The 23247-nt window shown below is 30.5% G+C and overlaps 1 protein-coding gene across 1 annotated transcript in view; it reads right to left on the bottom strand.

Annotated features, from left to right (window-relative positions):
• Positions 1-23247, bottom strand: part of LOC145246762 (sucrase-isomaltase, intestinal-like) — a 1547717-nt gene that overhangs the window by 1486840 nt on the left and 37630 nt on the right. The window contains exon 3 of the mRNA XM_080108534.1: positions 11626-11836. Coding sequence (XP_079964660.1) covers positions 11626-11836 — 211 coding nt within the window. The remainder of the gene's footprint in view (positions 1-11625; positions 11837-23247) is intronic.

Raw genomic sequence — 23247 nt, 5'->3', positions numbered from 1 at the left:
ACGCTCACACAGTGGTTCTGACCGTAGCACTAGCCTTGGTTATCCTGCAATCAACTTCATCGTCTACGTGTACTGCCATTGACAGAATACTGCCCAAGTAAATGAACTTGTCCACAGCTTTTAAGTTGGTTCTACGAATTGAGATCTGAGGTTCAACATACCCTTTTCGAGGAGCAGGCTTGTACATTACTTCGGTATTCTTTATATTAATAGTCAGATCGCAATTGTCGCATGCCTTATAAAAACGGGAAACAATATATTGCATGTTGGCTCTGTGTTGGCATTAAGGGCACAGTCATCTGCAAACAAAAGGTCTCGTATGATGGCGGTCTTAATCCTGGTGACAGTACGAACTCGTTTTAAGTTGAACAACTTACCATCTGCTTGGTACTTTATGTTTACTCCGGCATCATTTGCGTTGAATGCGTCAATTAATACCACCGAGAACATCATGCTGAAAAGCGTTGGTGCAAGTACGCAGCCCTCTTTGACATCGCCATTGACTGGGAGGTCATTGAAAGCCTCTCCACCATTTATGACACGAGCCATTATCTCATCATGAAATTTTTTGATGCATGGAATGAATTTGTAAAAGCATTGAAATTTGGTCATGATCTTCCATAGGCCTTAGTCAAATCAGCAAATGTTTTGTAAAGGTCCTGCCATTGTTCTTGACATTTTCCTGGAGTTAATGAGCAGCAAATACCATGTCAACTGTACCACGTCCCATACGAAAACCATATTTACTTTCCGGGAGGAGGCCGTCTTCTATGTGTTTGGTTAAAAGATTGAGTAGCACCCTTGCAAGAATTTTATCAGCTATGTTGAGAAGAGATATTCTTCTGTGGTTGTCAGAGTTTTGTCTGTTTCACTTCCCCTTGTTAATATGCACTATGCGTGCATATTTAAGTAACTGGGGAATTACGTCCTTCGCCCAGAATGAAAGAAATAACTCATGTAGCATTTTTGTAAATCTCGAAACACCTACCTCATATATCTCTTGAATCTTGAGTGCATCCGGATGGTTTTGTTCATATTCGACTGCCGAACACACAGTATTGGTGATTAGGAAATTATGGGTGATGCAGGTCTTTAGCAGCAGCAACCCATTGCTGCTACACTTGCCAACTCCATTTCTACTAATATTTCCTTTCATTACTTTATATTTTTCCTCTTCTTTTTTTAATTTTCTTTTGGTAATCTGCACAAACTCTGGTATCCACCACTCTGATGGTCACCAAGAATGAATAATTTATCTCCTTTAGAAATTGTTGTCAGGAGATATTTTAGTTCTTCATAGAAACTGCCCTTCGCCTCATTCGAATTGGTCATCGTTGGAACATATGTGCTGATTAGTGTCGCATGACTCCTCGTTCCAGTCAGTGCATTATTGTTAGACGATAATTAGTTCTTTCAGATAGGAAGTTAGTTTTCTGATATGTCTGGTTTTAATTACAAATCCAACTGCTGCCAATATATATATTATTAATTCGTATAAATAGAATAAATTCATATTAGAAAATCTCTCTTCCAGATAAGAAATCACTAAGTTAATCCTTAATGCATAAACAGCTTTTCTGAAATTATTTTCCTTAGACCATAGTTTTCCTCATACCAGATGACAATTTTAATTATCTTGCAATAAAATTTGAACGCTCTATACCAGGCAACAATATGCCGACCTGTTAAGCGAAATACTTTTGAACAATTTGATTTTTGATCTTCATTAAATATTCTTGTGACTTTATTTATTTTGATTAATTCCAAATAATTTATGCATTCTATTGCTGGATTTTTAAACGGTTCTTTTGCAGAACTTGAGCTTTTCTGGTGAGAGAAATTGTATTTAAGCTGATGTGTTGGAGAGCATGTATTTCTTTTTATAACTTATTTGATAGACTTTCTTTCGAAACCTCTGTATAGATCATATTCTGTTTCTGCTTTTGAAACCTGGCTCGAATATTATTTGAATATTATGTAAATCGTTGTATGTCATTTTATATGGAAGGCAGTAATTGCTGTAGATACAGTTAAGAGACTCAGCATTCCTATCCCGTAGCGGTTAACCACCTGAAGAAGGTCAGAGGAATAGCTGGCCGAAACGTGGTGAAACAACAACAACAACAACAACTCTGAAGATAAGGATAACAGTCTTCAAATTAATAAATAAATAAATTATCTAAATCGTTCAGTTTGACACACACACACACACACACACGCACACACACACACATATATATATATATATATATATATATATATATATATATATATATATACAGGGTGGGCCAAAATAAGGGTCCTATATATATATGATTATATTTAAAAATAGGACCCTTATTTTGGCCCACCTGTATATATATATATATATATATATATATATATATATATATATATATATATATATATATATATATATATATATGCTTTTTCTGTCTTAAAACAATGGGCAGTTCCATGATACCGGAAAGCTTTCTATTCATACATCTTCTATCATCAAAATTGTGTCCCTTCAGATTTCCTTTTCTACTCCCTGTTTCTCTGACTGCAACAACATGCAGAAATGTAAATGCAATGTGAGCAAACATCTCCCTGCACAACTTTCACTTAGGATGTTCTCTATAAACTTCTAAATTTATCATTATCTCAGATACCCGAAATCCCATTAGATATGAGTATGACATGCATTCATACATGTCGTAAAAAATAGGGACTTAAAAGGCCAAAGAAGGAAGCAAGTCTGACTAATGTATGTAAATCTATTTCATTTTCTACCTAAACATGTGTATTTTGTCGATTTTTATAATGCTTTCTGTTGCAATATTTTTGGCATATTAGGAGAGTATGATCGCATAGATTTGGGCGATTCTATTTATAACCGTGTGTGATATGAACGAACCAATGAGATGTCAGAAGAACTTTATAAAATAGACTGAATCTAGTTGAATTCTTCAGCTATATTTTTCTGTCTCAAAACGTCTCTGCCGATTATGACTGGGTTGATTCTTTGCCTGGGAAAGATTCTTTATTTTGTCATGTTATAGTTCAAGGATTACTTTACACTCACGACTTTCTGTTTGTATTTCTTTTTAAGTTTTCATTGTCTTTGTTTTCGCCAAATATCCACCTTTTTTGTTAAAATCACTTCGATGCATACCATTAGACATATTTTTATACCATTAATTTCTTTAACATCCTCATGCTGATTTCTTGTATTTTTATACAATTTCTTCCCCTACAACTTTTAAAATTTAAATTCATTTTCCCGCCTCTAGTATTACTGTCTCCAGTTTCCGTGCTTATAACTAAGTGCATTTGTTTTCGTTTTTTTTTTTTTTTATACTTAAATAAGAAAGCTCTTTAGTTAGGAAAAGTAATAAAAGTTTAATGTTTTTCTCAGCCCAGCGTAATTTGTTTTCTACAAATGCAAAATGATTGCATTCGGTGGGACAACAGAAAAGCGAGAAGAAAAATTACTAAAATGAAATTCAATATGGCTTCCATCTGAATAAAAATATTATTTTCTTTCGATGCGAGATACATATTTTCCATTCAATAGCTCTTATTTCGTAATAATTATTCAGAAATTAAACTGCAACGGTAAGTATGAATGTATTTGTCTATCTCTATGTGTGTGTCTCTATGCACACATATGTAAACATACACACATATGTACACATACATACACATAAATATAAATTAGAGTAGGTTAATTTTTAACTGTAATAATAAGAGAGTTGTGAACGGTTCAAATTAACATAAAGAATTCTTACAAAAATAATTTTTACAAATTTTTTCAATATTTGAAGAAATGGCTTTAAAGATTAAAATGACCGTGCATGCTTTCATTATTCTGTTGTTATCTGGAGATATAAGTTGCTAAAATTAAAACTAAGCTTAGAGAAAACTCCTGAAGAAAATACATTTAATAATAGATACTTTTTATTTCAATATCGATAGTTTTTCAATAAATCGAAAAAAATAATTGAGAAGCATAAATAACAAATTAAGTATCCGGTTTGAATTGATTATCGCATTTGTTTGCCTTTTTTGTTTCATATAAATATCTATATATTAATACGATAGCGTGTGTGTTCTTTTCTTTAATTGTTATGTTCTTCTATTTCTTTAATTTTATCAAGAATTCTTCATAAGTTTTGGTTTCGGTTTCGACTATAGCTGATGGCACTTAAGCCATCTATTTTCTTTATAAATAATTTGATCAAGAATTATTCATAAGTTTTCGTTTCGGTTTCACTTATGGCTGAAGGAATTCAAGTTATATATAGATGCATATATATTTTTATACGTTTTTATTTCGGTTTCGATTAAAGCTGATGCACCCAAGTCATATGGATATATTTTTTTATTTTTGAAATCGCAACTTTATAATATATAAAAATCGATAGAACATTAACTCTATAATAATATATACAAAATCTGCAAGAATAAAAAATATCATATTTAAGCGTACTTTACGATCGGGCTTTGCCGGGCGTTCGTGCTAGCTTAGATAAATACTTTTGCAGTTTTAACAAAAAAAAAACTAAAATATTAGCAGAGCATCTCCATTTACACTGAACATCTACAGAACGCCAACATAAATATATTACATATGAATGAGTCCCCTGTGGAATTTCCACAGCGCCCGCTAGTAAATTATTATTATTAAAAATAACATTAAAATTAGTGAAGTAATTCTCTTCCTTTTTAAAGTTATTGTTTTACGTGCATAATACATGATATATTGTTTGACATTAATTCTTGTTTAGATTATTTTTAAGCCGGATGTCTATGATCTAAAGTGTAAAAAAAAAACATTGCATAGCTTAGCATATAATTTGCATAGCTTAGCATATAATTGCATAGCTGAGCATATAATTGCATAGCTTAGCATATAATTTGCATAGCTTAGTATATAATTTGCATAGCTTAGCATATAATTTGCATAGCTTAGCATATAATTTGCATAGCTTAGCATATAATTGCATAGCTTAGCATATAATTTGCATAGCTTATCATATAATTTGCATAGCTTAGCATATAATTTGCATAGCTTAGTATATAATTGCATAGCTTAGCATATAATTTGCATAGCTTAGTATATAATTGCATAGCTTAGCATATAATTGCATAGCTTAGCATATAATTTGCACTGGTCCTCTGAAAAAATAATCTATGGTTATTTTATATTTTTAAAGTTGTTCAATAACAAAATGACGTACATCCAAAATTAAATGATTTTCCATATTTGTATATTATTTAAACAAATATTATAGGTATTTTTTACTATTTTCCTTTTGATGCTAAATAATATTATGGCATTTACGTGTTTTCAAAGAAGATAAAATTTAATTTTTTATGTTCTTTTGAAGAGAGAAAATATATTTAAGGACAATAAATTAAAAATATGACTCAAGAATGTTTTCCAGTCTGGACCAAAAACGATGGTCTAATGGCTGACGAAACAGACTGAAAAGTCTGAAAAGTCAGGTATAGCTAGCCATATGTGGAAAGAAAAGAGAAACCATCTACCATTATGGAACGAAGTAAAAATTATAGACAGAGAGGAACGGTGGAGAGTAAGATGACTGAAAGAAGCAGCACATATGCTGGGGAATAACCAACTGCTAAGCAGACCTAGTATAGAATTCAATACGATATGGGAACCAGTAATTATAAACAATAGATAATATATACAAGTTAAAAAACATTGATATATATAAGTAATAAGTATAGAGATAGATATACATTAATATATAGTAATAATTAGTAATAAATAGTGATATTTACAACTAGAAATAAAAAGTAGGTTTAAGGCTCCTAAAAAAATTCGTATTAGAATTGTCCGCAAGGACCCGTGGCGCAGTGGTTAGAGTACTGGGAAAAATCAATTGTAAAAGTGATATACTCCTGAAGGTTGAAGGTTCAATCCTCAGTGTGGACGACCGAAATATACATTTGCAAATTACTTAGGACTTCTGTCCAGTCATGGCTGACGGGACAAGAGCACGCTACCCCCGTGAAGTAAATAAAGGGTTCCACTCGAAATTTCGTCCAAATTCCCGAGTTCCTCAAGATACACCTGAAGAAGGTCGGGGTTATATCGACCGAAACGTTGTGAAAATCACACTCAAGATAAGAACAGTAGTCCGATGACTACCAATACAAAAGTATATAAGTTTTTGTATTTTTTTAAGAAAAGTTTAAATAAATTATTTTTAATAAAATATATTTTACGACGAAAATATGTAAACTGGGAAAAAATATATAACTTCACGAATTCATTAAAAAATTGTCATCTGCTAACAGCTTCTAGTTGTTTCCGTAATCATACCGGGAGATGCCGACAAGATCTTGCTAGAGCTTGGGTCAGAATCTTAATACGTGTCCAGTGATGGTTCTTCTTGTATAATATATCAGGTTGACAAGAAAGTTCTTGCGGTTTGTAACTTTTAAATTCGAATGTATATATCTTGGCTCAAACAAAGATTTACTGACCGAAATAAGCATCATCAGGATCAACACACTTGGTTCAACGCAAAACAAGTGCATTTAACCTAAAAATCTTGCGTTCTGGTGGCGATGAAATCGCTGAAGGCATTTTATTTTATATCGCTTAGGTTTTTGAAGCGTTTTTCATGCAGGAAGTTGTCGAGATGCTTGAAAAACCGGTAGTTGGAAGGTGAGAGGTCTGAAGCGTATGACAAATGATGCAGAGTTTCGTAGCTCAATCCGTTCAACTTTTGCAGGGTCGGTTTAGCAACGTGCGGTCGAACATTGTCGTGGAGGAGAATCTGGCCTTTTCTGTTGACTAATGCTGGTTGTTGTTGTTGTTGTTGTCAAAGTTTCTGATGCATTTCATCCATTTGTTGACAATACTTCTCCGTTGTAATGGTTTCGCCTGCATTCAAAAAATTGTAATGGATGAGATCGGTGGTAGACGACCAAACAGTCAGCATGATCTTTGGGGGGGGGCGAACTCTGTCTTCGGAAAATGTCGTTAAACTTCGTTGGCGTCTAACCACTGAGCTGAGAATCGCCGGTTGTCGTGAAGAATCCACTTTTCATCGCAAGTCACAACCCGGTCGAGAGAGGGGTCATTCTTGTTGCGTAAAAAAAAATGAAGATGACACTTCATAACGGCGTTTATTTTGGTTCTCATTTTTGTGAGACACTGATTGATCAAGTTATTTGTTTGTTTGTTTTTTTCTTTTCAATCTCCCACAAGTGGTTGACAATCGTCGTGTACGTAACGTCTAATTCAGAAGTTCTCGAACAGTTGTGCGTAGATTGGCTTTAAGGCTGTTAATTGAACGTTGTCAACATCAGATAGCCGACCACTACGCTCATCATCTTCAAGAATATCGTTGCCACCACAAAATTTCTTGAACCACCATTGTGCTGTGCATTCAGTAATGGTTCTTATGCAAAACGCTTCGTTGATATCGCGACCTGTTTCAGCAGCTTTTTGGCCTAGCTTGAATTGAAAAAATAATTGCGCGAATTTGCTGTTTTTCTATCTTGTATTCGACGTTATGAAAAGAAGGCATAATTGTTTTAAGACAAATGTAATTTAAGCTCTTTAAAATGATATATAAAGTAAACGTATTATAACGAAAACTTATTTGAAAATACATTGTTTGGAATCAAAATTAGAAATTCCGCAAGAACTTTCTTCTCAACCTAACATAGTTGTTTCACACTTGAGCAATATTATTCTAAAACAGTTCTTCAAATTAAGATCAGAGTTGTTATATTTTTTTTCAATACAGGATTTTGTTTCTCAAATATTTTAACTCTTTTATACACTGTTTTTTTTTTATCGATAACAAATAGATTTTCATGACCAAATTTATATATGAAGGTAGCTGGAGTGTGTAAGGATTTCGTTACCGCGAACATTATACTGAGAATTTTTGCAATTTGACTGTATATTTTTTTCTGCGGAAAGTAGTATTCTCTAACCGTGCGCAATGTTTTTCTTCTCCGTCTCGCATAAGATGTAGTATGCACTCTCCGATACCATACGAGTGATAATGACATCTAATTGGGAGTTGAAGTGAATTAGAAATAGTTTTGATATTAGTGTAGTCTTCATTTTTGCAAGAGCTGACTGACATTTAGTTATCCAATTCCAATTTGTATCTTTTTTCAATAATCCATTCAAAGGCGCGCATAGTAATGAATACTTGGTAATAGTCCGAAAAAGTTTTGAAGTTCGGCGATATTTCTTGGGAATGCGTATTTTTATATCTCTTAATTAGGGTGTCTTCTTTTTCTGTCAATGATATGCCCGAAATTCCTCATTTTTTCATAAAAAATGACATTTTATTTCTTTTATCTTGAACGCGAAATTACGTATTCTATTTAAAACTTCGTATACCTGTTTTATATGTTCCTCGAGAGATTTGCTTGCTATTAAAATGTCATCCACGTAGGTACATACGATGTTCATACCGCCAGTATGGTACAAGTGGCATGTTGGTATATCGCAGGTGATACATTAATCCCGAATGCCAACCTATCAAACTTGTATTATACCCCGAGAGTATTAAACGTAGAAGTTTAGCGCACTCTTTCACAATAGTCATTTGAAGGTAAGAATCGCTTAAGTGCACCTTGGAAAGAATTAGTCTAACATTCAGTTTATTAAAAACATTCTCCCGTGATTGGACTCTTTCCTTGTATATACAGTGGTAGCAGACTATTCACTTTGAACAATATACCGGCATGTTCTAGCCGGTCTAATTCTTCATTTATTTTTACTGGTGTTTCTTTTTCCTTCGAATACGGACTGAACGTTTCCTTATTCCGTTGTTATTTTACTACGTTTTCCTAGCCCCGCCGAGAAAATTTTGACTTATCTTCTTTTAATTCGTCTTTTAGGTTTGGGGCATACGTTATCGTATTTTCTACCTTTTCGGAAAATTTGTTGATTGGTTGGTACCTCAAATTAAACCGTCCTCTCAAATCAGTACCCGATATGTTTTCTGAATTTTTATGAACAAAAAGCTTTAATTTTTCGTAATACTATTTACTGCCACGGGTATTGTTCGCTGACCTTCGAATATGATGTTGTTTCACCGACTGTCTTGCCTGTCCTTTTCATCGTAGCTTTTTTTAATTTTCTCCATGTATGAAGATTAATGTTTGAAAGGTCTGAGACAGAATATAGTTTCAGCTGAACTATTCTATTTAGAATATTGACTACGACGTATTTTCGTAGATCCTTATCTGCTTTTCCATTTGATTTAGCTCTGCTGACTCTGTTTCAATTGTTCCTCAATTTTTGTTTTTGAAAGGACCGACTACTTTTTGCTTGTGAATGGACATACTCTTTGCTTTCTATACTTTTACTCGTGGAGTAATTTTTGGTTTGTGCTTAATTCTTTTAACATATTATACACCCGATGCTTCAATATTTTTGGAGTCGCTTTTAACACTAATTACTAGCAGGCAATCTTCGACAAGGTTTTTTCAGCATTAAACTTGGTAAACTTTCTAGTCATCATACAACTCTCCGTCTTACCTCCGGTGTTTTACGTTAAAATGTCCTTTAGCGAATATTAAGCATTTGAAGTCGTTGGCTGATAGTTTTGCCAATCGAAAATCATCACAATACTTATTTACAATGGACGCAAATGTAAAATAATCTTCCATGATCTCGTTTTGAAAAGTTGAAACACTTCCATTTTTGTGGAATTATGTTACATATGGGCTAAATAACTCAGACAAAGGTTGAATTACTTCACAAAATTCTAATTCGCTAGTTTTCCTCTAGTCAACAATTTTTTAAGTTCTTCTGATCCCAACTTTCTTAAAAGTAACTGAACCTTTTTAGTGTCTGACCAATCCTTGCAGTCTACACGTAAAAAGATCTTCATATCTTCTCAAAATATTTTATCTGCGTCTGGAAGATAAGTGAATGCATCAATAGCGTTGTGAAAACATGCATAATTATTTTCACTAAGTTTATTTTTACTTAATGCTTTAAGAAGTAATTCTTCTTGGCGTTTTTAGAATTGAAAATAAAGAATTTAAATAGAATTGAAAATAAAGAATTTAAATAGAATTGGAAATAAAGCTGCTGTTTTTTCTGCTGTCGTTGTTGTTTTACATGCTGTTCTTTTTGTTGAAGAAGAAATTTCAACAGTGCTATTACTGTATCATACATTCCTGTTGTTTTTGGTGAAGAAGTATATGTTCCTCAGTCGTGTGTTGACGATCAATTTGTGCCTTCATCATCTGGACAATAACTGCTTTAAAGTCCTCCATAATGTCTTCAAATATGTTTTTCTTTTCAGAGACAAAGCGGAATTTAGATAAAAAATGCCTTTCCAGTGTTAATAGAGAGGAAAGAAAAAGATTATTCTCCTTAAGATTTTTCACTGTATAAAACGTTTTTTTACAGTTTAGAAGCTTCTTCTATTTCTTTTATTTGTGAGTGTGATCGAATAACAATAAAATACTTTGGTTATAGCAACAAGGAAGAAACTATTATCTAAGTATTTTTAAGTTACAGATTTGAAGATTTTCCATTTTTTCTAATGCATCCGACGTCCGAATCTGTGTATGTATTTTTTTACAATTCATTTTGCTAGTGCTATGTGGAACACTGAGGTATTTTAAATTCAGATTTTCATCGTTAGTTTTATAATCCTCGTTTTACAGTTGCTATGGCCGATGTTTAAGGATAAATAACACAGAGGCGACTATTATATTTATGGTAAAACGTAGTGCATGGATAAAGTGTATCTTGGCTTTACTTTCGGTAGCTGTGTAACATATTTAATCCTTTAGTTCTCACATTTCAGTAACGATACATTTGACAGAGGGAAGAATTTCTTGTTTTCTGGGTCATATTCTATTCAATTATTGTTGGCAAGTCTTTACCTTAAAGTCGTATTTTATTTCCTTATATCAAGTGGCTTCATCCCTAGTCTAGAGTGATTTCCATTCAAAATAGTTAGGTGAGAGTACTTTCTTTCACATTTGTTCTGATACATTCAGTCACTCACTCTCCTGTCACTACTCTCTCCCTCTGCGTTGGTACTAATATATTCCTGAGGAATGGAAGTGTTCATAGATTGATATCCACAATAATATGATTGATTGTGGGCCTGTGAGAACACCGATACGGCGAAATTTAGAGCAGAAACCATAGAAGATATAAAGTTGTAACATAGCGCAGATGTAATTTCATTCGAAATGACGTCACCGGTTACCAAAAGGACTATAAAAAGAGAGAGAGAGAACAATCACCGAAGAGACGGGGATAAAGTTCGCGATCACGTGCGAGGCGTGAAGGACGTTCGGGAAGACGATCACGTGAGGGACGTCACAGCGGTAAAGTGATTGGAGTTATTTCCTATTCTTTGTCTTGTTTTCTTTTGCGAATAAAACTGCATACAGCATGTGTTGGTTTCTGGACAACGTTACAAAGCTATTGAAGAGAAAAGGACATACATTGAATACACCTGAATATCGTCCATTGTCAATGGTCGGATACTTCTAAACTACTTCTAGCAACCGAAAAAAAATCCGGTCAAGTAGTCAATGAAACATTAACCTGGGCGCTGTTATAGCGTTCAAGGCAAGAAATATAAAAAATTGGAAACTTACCTTTAATCGTAGAGTTTTCTTATCCCAAAATTCAACTAACAGAGTGATGTTTGGAAATGCTCCTTCAAAAGGTATTGTCCAGTCATTTCTGAGATTGACTTGATAGCCATCTATTGTCTGAATTGGTGACCCGATCATCGAATAGCCGTACCCTTCTGGATAAATACATTTTGGTTCCCGATCGATCGTTAAATTCTCTCGCCAGATGCCACTGGATCAAAAATAAATATTACTTCAGTGATATACATCATGTAATGTCTTTTCCAAATCAGTTTTGCAATTACATGTTGAACTATGTTCATGTTGATATTATAGAAATATGTAGAAAGGAAAGAATAATAGAAATGAAGATGAACTAGAAGACAAAAAAGCGAAGATAAAATAGAAGGCGAAGATGGAAAAGACGAAGTCGAAAAAGAAGACGAAAATACGAACAAGAAACAGATAATGAAAGAAGGTCGAAGCAGAAACAGATGACGAAGGCAGCTCAGAAGAAAAAAGGAAAAGAAAGAAGTAGATGAAAAAAAAAACTAAAGAAGGAAATAACAAAAGGGATATGAATCAAAAGAAGACAAAGAAGAAAAAGAATGCGACGACGACAACGACGACGACGACGACCACGACGACCACCACGACGACGACCACCACCACGACGACGACGACGACGACGACGACGATGATGATGATGATGATGATGATGATGATGATGATGATGATGATGATGATGATGATGGGAAAACAGGAAACAATAAGAAAAAAATACATGAAAAATTAAGAAAATAAAGAAGAATAAAACGAAGAGGAAAATTAAGACGAGTAAGATGATGAACAAAATTATGACCATAAAAAGAACATAGAAAAGAAAACAGCGAAGGTAAAACCGAAGAAAATGAAAAAAGAAGGCGAAAAATACAAAGAGTAGACGGGGTACAAAATAAGAAAGAAAATTAAAAGAATAAAAGGAAAAAAAAGAAAAATAAATATTAATGAAAAAAGAATTTGAAAAGAGGAACTATGAAGTGAAAATAAATATTAATGAAAAAAGAATTTGAAAACAAAAACTATAAAGTTTCTATGAAGTGAAAATAAATATTAATGAAAAAAGAATTTAAAAAGAGGAACTATGAAGTGAAAATAAATATTAATGAAAAAAGAATTTGAAAACAAAAACTATAAAGTTTCTATGAAGTGAAAATAAATATTAATGAAAAAAGAATTTAAAAAGAGGAACTATGAAGTGAAAATAAATATTAATGAAAAAAGAATTTAAAAACAAAAACTATAAAGTTTCTATGAAGTGAAAATAAATATTAATGAAAAAAGAATTTAAAAAGAGGAACTATGAAGTGAAAATAAATATTAATGAAAAAAGAATTTGAAAACAAAAACTATAAAGTTTCTATGAAGTGAAAATAAATATTAATGAAAAAAGAATTTAAAAAGAGGAACTATGAAGTGAAAATAAATATTAATGAAAAAAGAATTTGAAAACAAAAACTATAAAGTTTCTATGAAGTGAAAATAAATATTAATGAAAAAAGAATTTAAAAAGAGGAACTATGAAGTGAAAATAAATATTAATGAAAAAAGAATTGGAAAACAAAAACTATAAAGTTTCTATGAAGTGTAAATAAATATTAATGAAAATAGAATTTGAAAACAAAAACTATAAAGTTTCTATGAAGTGAAAATAAATATTAATGAAAAAAGAATTTAAAAAGAGGAACTATGAAGTGAAAATAAATATTAATGAAAAAAGAATTTAAAAACAAAAACTATAAAGTTTCTATGAAGTGAAAATAAATATTAATGAAAAAAGAATTTAAAAAGAGGAACTATGAAGTGAAAATAAATATTAATGAAAAAAGAATTTGAAAACAAAAACTATAAAGTTTCTATGAAGTGAAAATAAATATTAATGAAAAAAGAATTTAAAAAGAGGAACTATGAAGTGAAAATAAATATTAATGAAAAAAGAATTTGAAAACAAAAACTATAAAGTTTCTATGAAGTGAAAATAAATATTACTGAAAAAAGAATTTAAAAAGAGGAACTATGAAGTGAAAATAAATATTAATGAAAAAAGAATTGGAAAACAAAAACTATAAAGTTTCTATGAAGTGAAAATAAATGTTAATGAAAAAAGAATTTAAAAAGAGGAACTATGAAGTGAAAATAAATATTAATGAAAGAAGAATTTGAAAACAAAAACTATAAAGTTTCTATGAAGTGAAAATAAATATTAATGAAAAAAGAATTTAAAAAGAGGAACTATGAAGTGAAAATAAATATTAATGAAAAAAGAATTTGAAAACAAAAACTATAAAGTTTCTATGAAGTGAAAATAAATATTAATGAAAAAAGAATTTGAAAACAAAAACTATAAAGTTTCTATGAAGTGAAAATAAATATTAATGAAAAAAGAATTTGAAAACAAAAACTATAAAGTTTCTATGAAGTGAAAATAAATATTAATGAAAAAAGAATTTGAAAACAAAAACTATAAAGTTTCTATGAAGTGAAAATAAATATTAATGAAAAAAGAATTTGAAAACAAAAACTATAAAGTTTCTATGAAGTGAAAATAAATATTAATGAAAAAAGAATTTGAAAACAAAAACTATAAAGTTTCTATGAAGTGAAAATAAATATTAATGAAAAAAGGATTTGAAAACAAAAACTATAAAGTTTCTATGAAGTGAAAATAAATATTAATGAAAAAAGAATTTAAAAACAAAAACTATAAATTTCTATGAAGTGAAAATAAATATTAATGAAAAAAGAATTTAAAAAGAGGAACTATGAAGTGAAAATAAATATTAATGAAAAAAGAATTTGAAAACAAAAACTATAAAGTTTCTATGAAGTGAAAATAAATATTAATGAAAAAAGAATTTAAAAAGAGGAACTATGAAGTGAAAATAAATATTAATGAAAATAGAATTTAAAAACAAAAACTATAAAGTTTCTATGAAGTGAAAATTAATATTAATGAAAAAAGAATTTAAAAAGAGGAACTATGAAGTGAAAATAAATATTAATGAAAAAAGAATTTAAAAACAAAAACTATAAAGTTTCTATGAAGTGAAAATAAATATTAATGAAAAAAGAATTTAAAAAGAGGAACTATGAAGTGAAAATAAATATTAATGAAAGAAGAATCTGAAAACAAAAACTATAAAGTTTCTATGAAGTGAAAATAAATATTAATGAAAAAAGAATTTAAAAAGAGGAACTATGAAGTGAAAATAAATATTAATGAAAAAAGAATTTGAAAACAAAAACTATAAAGTTTCTATGAAGTGAAAATAAATATTAATTAAAAAAGAATTTAAAAAGAGGAACTATGAAGTGAAAATAAATATTAATGAAAGAAGAATTTGAAAACAAAAACTATAAAGTTTCTATGAAGTGAAAATAAATATTAATGAAAAAAGAATTTAAAAAGAGGAACTATGAAGTGAAAATAAATATTAATGAAAAAAGAATTTGAAAACAAAGACTATAAAGTTTCTATGAAGTGAAAATAAATATTAATGAAAAAAGAATTTAAAAAGAGGAACTATGAAGTGAAAATAAATATTAATGAAAAAAGAATTTAAAAACAAAAACTATAAAGTTTCTATGAAGTGAAAATAAATATTAATGAAAAAAGAATTTAAAAAGAGGAACTATGAAGTGAAAATAAATATTAATGAAAAAAGAATTTGAAAACAAAAACTATAAAGTTTCTATGAAGTGAAAATAAATATTAATGAAAAAAGAATTTAAAAAGAGGAACTATGAAGTGAAAATAAATATTAATGAAAAAAGAATTTGAAAACAAAAACTATAAAGTTTCTATGAAGTGAAAATAAATATTAATGAAAAAAGAATTTAAAAAGAGGAACTATGAAGTGAAAATAAATAGTAATGAAAAAAGAATTTGAAAACAAAAACTATAAAGTTTCTATGAAGTGAAAATTAATATTAATGAAAAAAGAATTTAAAGAGAGGAACTATGAAGTGAAAATAAATATTAATGAAAAAAGAATTGGAAAACAAAAACTATAAAGTTTCTATGAAGTGAAAATAAATATTACTGAAAAAAGAATTTAAAAAGAGGAACTATGAAGTGAAAATAAATATTAATGAAAAAAGAATTGGAAGACAAAAACTATAAAGTTTCTATGAAGTGAAAATAAATGTTAATGAAAAAAGAATTTAAAAAGAGGAACTATGAAGTGAAAATAAATATTAATGAAAGAAGAATTTGAAAACAAAAACTATAAAGTTTCTATGAAGTGAAAATAAATATTAATGAAAAAAGAATTTAAAAAGAGGAACTATGAAGTGAAAATAAATATTAATGAAAAAAGAATTTGAAAACAAAAACTATAAAGTTTCTATGAAGTGAAAATAAATATTAATGAAAAAAGAATTTAAAAAGAGGAACTATGAAGTGAAAATAAATAGTAATGAAAAAAGAATTTGAAAACAAAAACTATAAAGTTTCTATGAAGTGAAAATAAATATTAATGAAAAAAGAATTTAAAAAGAGGAACTATGAAGTTAAAATAAATAGTAATGAAAAAAGAATTTGAAAACAAAAACTATAAAGTTTCTATGAAGTGAAAATAAATATTAATGAAAAAAGAATTTAAAAAGAGGAACTATGAAGTGAAAATAAATAGTAATGAAAAAAGAATTTGAAAACAAAAACTATAAAGTTTCTATGAAGTGAAAATTAATATTAATGAAAAAAGAATTTAAAGAGAGGAACTATGAAGTGAAAATAAATATTAATGAAAAAAGAATTGGAAAACAAAAACTATAAAGTTTCTATGAAGTGAAAATAAATATTACTGAAAAAAGAATTTAAAAAGAGGAACTATGAAGTGAAAATAAATATTAATGAAAAAAGAATTGGAAGACAAAAACTATAAAGTTTCTATGAAGTGAAAATAAATGTTAATGAAAAAAGAATTTAAAAAGAGGAACTATGAAGTGAAAATAAATATTAATGAAAGAAGAATTTGAAAACAAAAACTATAAAGTTTCTATGAAGTGAAAATAAATATTAATGAAAAAAGAATTTAAAAAGAGGAACTATGAAGTGAAAATAAATATTAATGAAAAAAGAATTTGAAAACAAAAACTATAAAGTTTCTATGAAGTGAAAATAAATATTAATGAAAAAAGAATTTAAAAAGAGGAACTATGAAGTGAAAATAAATAGTAATGAAAAAAGAATTTGAAAACAAAAACTATAAAGTTTCTATGAAGTGAAAATAAATATTAATGAAAAAAGAATTTAAAAAGAGGAACTATGAAGTTAAAATAAATAGTAATGAAAAAAGAATTTGAAAACAAAAACTATAAAGTTTAAAAATATATTGATGAAAAAAGGATTTGAAAGGAGAAAGTATAAAGTGAAACTAAATATTAATGACAAAAGAATTTAAAAAGAGAAACTATAAAGTGAAAATCAGTTTTAATGAAAAAACAAATTAAAAAGAGAAATTGTAAAGTGAAAATAAATATTAATGAAAACAGAATTTAAAAAGGGAAAATATAAAGTGAAAATAAATATTAATGAAAAATAATTTAAAAAGAGAAACTATGAAGTGAAAATAAATATATTTTTTTTACAAAGGCATCACCACATTATCAAGGCCCAGAGGCCACTCAAGGATAAGGGTTAAAGAGTGTACAGTAGAAATTGGTCAATATAGTAATCATTAGTAATGAAAATTTGGTAAATTTAATAACTTATATGGAACGGCTCATCAAGAACTTATTTACTTTAGACTTGAACACAACCATATTGTAGTCAGCCGGAAAGCAGGAAAACGGAAGACAATTCCACAGGCGTACAGTTCTAAGAAAGAAGCTTTGTTCATGGAATCTACGTTTAGGTTTAGGCACAGATAAAGAGTGGGGGAAATTATTGATAGTGTTTACAGCTAGACGAGTGTTTCTTGTGAAAGTTTGGCGAGGGGGGACCATAGATTGAAGCTCAGTTGAACACTTTCCATGAAAATAACGATACATCAGAGACAAACTCGCAACATCTCTTCTGTGAGATAGAGGTTGCAAGGAGGAGAAAAGGACATCTCCTACGAGGCTACGAAGTCTATTTTGAACTCTATCAAGGCAGGACAAGTCCTTTCTAGCAGCTCCTGCCCAGATGTGGCAACAGTATTCCATCCTTGGACGTACCTGGCTCTTATATAGGTAGAGAATAGCATCAGCAGTGAGATATCTACTGGATCGATAGAAAGATCCCACCATTTTTCCAGCGGCCTTGGCAACAGATTTGATATACGTGTTCCATTTAAGATCAGGAGTAATGGTCAAGCCCAGAAGCTTGTCAAAACTTGAGGCCTCCTGAAGACGAGAGCCATTCATTTCAATTGATGACAAATGTGAATTAGAATGTTGATGATGTAAAGAGAGAAGCTTGGTTTTAGATGCATTAAAAGTAACCAGCCACTCCTTTCCCCATTGTACTACGTGCTCAAGATCAGAGGAGAGAGAATTGGAGAGAACTTGGTCGTTTACTGTCTTAGACGTGGTACCATAAATGGTAGTGTCGTCAGCATAAATGTCTACAAATGATGTAAGGCTATGATTTGGAAGATCATTAATGTAGATCAGGAAAAGAGTTGGGCCCAGGATGGATCCCTGAGGGACACCGGCATTAATACTGTGAGCTTCTGAGTTTTGCCCCTCAACTACTACTCTTATGAACCTATCAGAAAGAAATGATTTAATAATTGAGAAGACTTTTCCAGCTATACCATAGCTAGCGATCTTATGAAGTAAACCTTTATGCCATACCCTATCAATATTAATGAAAAAAGAATTTAAAAAGAGAAGCTATAACGTGAAAATAAATATTAATAAAAAAAAATAATTCAAAAAACGAAACTATGAAGTGAAAATTAGTTTTAATGGAAAAACAATTTAAAAAGAGAAATAATAATGTGAAAATAAATATTAATGAAAAAAGAATTTAAAAAGACAAACTATGAAATAAAAATAAATATTAATGAAAAAAGAATTTAAAAGAGAAACTAAAGTGAAAATCAATATTAATGAGAGAAGAATTTAAAAAGAGAAACTATAAAGTGAATATAAATATTAATGAAAGAAGAATCTAAAAAGACAAACTATGAAGTAAAAATAAAATTAATAAAAAAGAATCTACAAAGAGAAACAATCAAGTGAAAATAAATATTAATGAAAAACAATTTAAAAATAAAAATTGTAAAGTGAAAATTAATATAAATGGAAGAAGAATTTTAAATAAGAGACTATGAAGTTAAAAAAATATTAATGAAAACAGAATTTGAAACGAGAAACTGTAAAGTTTAAATAAATAATAAAGAACAAGTTTTTTTAAAAGGAAATCTATAAAGTGTAAATAAATATTAATGGAAAAACAATTCAAAAAGCAAAACTATAAAGTTAAAATAAATATTAATGAAACCAGAATTTAAAGCAAGAAAATATAAAGTTAAAATGAATATTAATGGAAAAACAATTCAAAAAGCAAAACTATAAAGTTAAAATAAATATCAATGAAACCAGAATTTAAAGCAAGAAAATATAAAGTTAAAATGAATATTAATGGAAAAACAATTCAAAAAGAAAAACTATAAATTAAAATAAATATTAATGAGAGAAGAATTTAGAAAGGGAAACTATAAAGTTAAAGTAAATATTAATGAAAAAAGAATTTCAAAAGAGAAATTATAAAGTGAAAATAAATATTAATTAAAAAAGAATTTAAAAAGAGAAACTATAAAGTGAAAGTAAATATTAATGAAAAAAGAATTTTAAAAGAGAAACTATAAAGTGAAAATAAATATTAATGAAAAAAGAATTTAAAGAGAGAAATTATGAAGTGAAAAAAAATACAAGATTGAGTCGAAATCAATAAGCGAAAGAAAGTTAGGAAAATCGAGAAAAAAAATCGAGAAAATAAAATATTAATGGAAAAATAAGGAAAAATATGAAAAATTTAACCAAAATCAAATATATGAGAAAAATGGGAAAAACATTTAAAATTCTACTAAAACCAAATAACTAGATGTAATAAACTGCTACCAATGTAAAAGATTAAACATTTTGAGTAATAACAATTCTAAATTCCGAGTAAATGCGTTTCTCATGTTTTTAATAGATTCTCTTTGCCTTCATTTCCAGAAACTACAATAAATATCTCAACAATTGTTTGGTTTTGAAATTAAAAATTAAATAATATAAAATAGTTGTTTTATTGCCAAATGTTACCATGTTTAGGTTTAGTTTGTATTTATTGGTAATAATTTCCAGATTATTTTTTTAATTCGTTTAATAACCTATTTGGCATTTCGGTAAAAGTGTTCGCTAATGGATGAAAAGAGCGGAGTTCTATCCTCGGTTAAGTCATACCCAGGGAAAATCAAGTACACGTGGAGTAATCGTAGAAAAGAAGTAGTGCTCTCCCTGTGTAACATGGCAGGAACCAACAAGCAAAATAAATAGAAATAAAAAACCCGACTCGGCATTTTTTTTTAAGTGCAAATAAAATGCATTTATTCATGGTTCTTCCAAAACAACGGATTTCATTATATTTCCAAAGTCTTTTCGCACACACATGTGCTTTTTAAAAGTATCTGTCTCCTCGCCACCTAACACTGGTGCTATCCAGCGCTTTCTCGTCCTCACATTCACATGTCTATCTTACCCGGTTTGCACACTTGCTAATTTGCATACGTGCTTTAACGGCTGCTTCTGCTGTTAACATTTTCACTAGCCAACTATCTTTCGGTGCTACTGCTAATATTTTCGCTAGCCAACTATATTTTGCCTGCTGCCGCTAATATTTTCATTAGTCAACTATCTTTCGACTGCTACTGCTAATATTTTCGCTAGCCAACTATATTTTGCCTGCTGCCGCTAATATTTTCATTAGTCAACTATCTTTCGACTGCTGTTGCTATTATTTTCGCTAGCTATCTTTTGGCTGCTGCTGCTGCTGATGCTAATATTTTTATTAGTCAGCTATCTTTCGGCCGCTGCTAATATTTCTGCTAGCTAGCTATCTTCTAACTGCTGGTAGCCAACTATCTTTTGGTTGCTGCTGCTAATATTTTAATTAGCCAGCTATCTTTCGGCTGCTGGTGCTAATATTTTAATTAGCCAACTATCTTTCGGTTGCTGCTACTAATATTTTCGCTAGCCAACTATCTTTCGGCTGCTGCTACTAATATTTTCGCTATTTAGCTATCTTTTGCCTGCTGCTGTTGCTGCTGCTAATATATTTATTAGTCAGCTATCTTTCGATTGTTGCTAATATTTTCGCTAGCTAGCTATCTTCTGTCTACTGCTGCCAATATTTTCATTAGCCAACTGTCTTTCGGCTGCTGCTGCTGCTGCTGCTGCTGCTGCTGCTGCTACTAATATTTTCGCTAGCTAGTCATACTTCGGCTGCCGTTGCTGATATTTTCATTAGCCAGCCATACTTCGGTTGCTGCTGCTAATATTTTCGCTAGCCAGTCATACTTCGGCTGCTGCTTGTTTTCTCAAGCGCGTCCATACGCGCTCTGTTACACCTACAACTCGCTGTAACAGTTAATGAAAAGAGATTTTGAATCACCATCAATGATAGTCAACCACTTAGTTTAGATTTTAATCGGAGGTTTTGCATTTATGAAAATCCTTGTATTAATTTTTCAATGAACTGTTGAGAAAGAAAATATTACCATCGATACCTCATCAATGGGTAATACATACAAACACCTGAAGAAATCTTTTTATCGATTCCCGAAACTTTCGCTGTTATTTAGTCTTATCCGCGATTGAACGCAATTTAATGTAGAATATAACAAAATACTAAATTTCATGCATTTGTTTTGTTATATGCTGTATTGATGTTATGATAGTTCTGTACTATTAATCATTCAGAATTATTTTAATTTCCTGAAAGATTATTTTGGATAAATGTCATTTCTGTAATTACAAATCCACGATGTACAAATGCATCCAATGAAAGATTATTATACTATTCATTGCTTTTATTATATCGTGAGCGATGAGTCGAAGTGTATAATGGCTTACACCATATAATCTATTACTAATGGATAGTAGCATCAATCGGTTTGATGCCGAAACTATATTATTTGAGACAATTGTACAGGATGGAACGATAAATTTGTCGCCTTAAATAAAACAATACTACAGCTTAATTTTAAAACTTATTGAAGAAATCAATTCTAGTAACTTGATTATGTAGTAAAACTGACATCTATACAATGTAGTCGCCTTCAATCTCAATTACCGCCTCGATACGTGTCCTAAACTGAGAGCATACCTTTTCCACAACTCCGGCGTGAGCTCGGCGAATACTCGGCGGGTGGCAGCGATCATGCTAGCTTTGATGTTTTGAGAAATCATTTTGGTGATGTTCTCGACGTATCACCAAACGAAGTATTCTAGCGGGTTCAGGTCGGGGAATGAGTAAGGCGCATGAAAAAAGAGTACACCGTCGTAGCACTCCTTCTGAAGCCAAGCCTGGGTCTCTTTTGACTTGTGGATCGGCGCCAAGTCCTGCTGCCACACCCAGAGTCTGCCAGCGGTCGCCTGATTGCACCAGGGAATCACCACACTCTTTGGCACATCAAAGTACACTTTACTGTTGACTTTCAAGATGACTTCGAAGATGTGAGGTGGCATGATGTGGCCCTCACTTAAAGCCACACAACAGCCATAACCGTGGCTAGAAACTTCGTTGAGTTGTGCCCTCAAGCGTTGAACCGTGTGGATTTGCCTTTTGAGGGTGTTAGCAACGGTGCTGTTGTTACAACTTGGATCGGTAGAGAGCATGAGTTGTACAGCGGCGCATCTCTCACTCGTTGAACATTGTGTCACTTTCAGACATGATAGAAGGCTCCTATCTCTCTTGGAATTTGTACACAACTGGCCAACAAGTAGATGGTCTGCAACAAAAAAGAAAACCAGTTTTTGTCAAACGGAAATGGAATCATGTCGTGTTTTTTTATGGCGACAATTTTATCATCCCACCCTGTAATATTGCACTTAGTCTAAAATAGTTTTGTGGAGAGAGAAAGTGTAGTATATAGTCTGAAATTATATAAAGAATTACTCCTTCGCATTGGGTTAATTAACCTTTATATATTACTTGGGAGGTAGTGTATCATCTGTTCAGTTGTCATAACATTCACCCAGATATTACATTCTTAATTGAGGATAGAGTAGTATCCGATCGTTCTAAATGATACCATCTTCCCATGAATTGCCTCCTCTTTTGGAAGAGTAGTTCAGGATTACAAAATTTAGTATTTTTCATAACAACTGTCATTTCACGCATATCGCAGCACAAACTTTTTAAATGACTACTCTACCTTTTGGTAAAAGATAAAAATGTAGTATCTGTTCACACTAGGCATTTTAATAAATGAAATAGAATTGATCAAATCTGGAATCTATTATTTTACTACCTTTTAATGGGGTAGTGCAGTATCTGTTCTATTGTAATGAGACTTATTCCCAAATATGATATCCTTCTTGAGGGGTGAAGGGGATTGTAGTATGTGATTTTCATCATGATACCAACCTCCCTTCTCATTTAGG

This window comes from Euprymna scolopes, chromosome 24 (genome assembly GCF_053919585.1).
Source record: "Euprymna scolopes isolate OS-2025 chromosome 24, ASM5391958v1, whole genome shotgun sequence".
Lineage (NCBI taxonomy): Eukaryota > Metazoa > Mollusca > Cephalopoda > Sepiida > Sepiolidae > Euprymna > Euprymna scolopes.
Note: the sequence above shows the minus strand (reverse complement) of the source record. Positions and strands in the feature narration are given on the sequence as shown.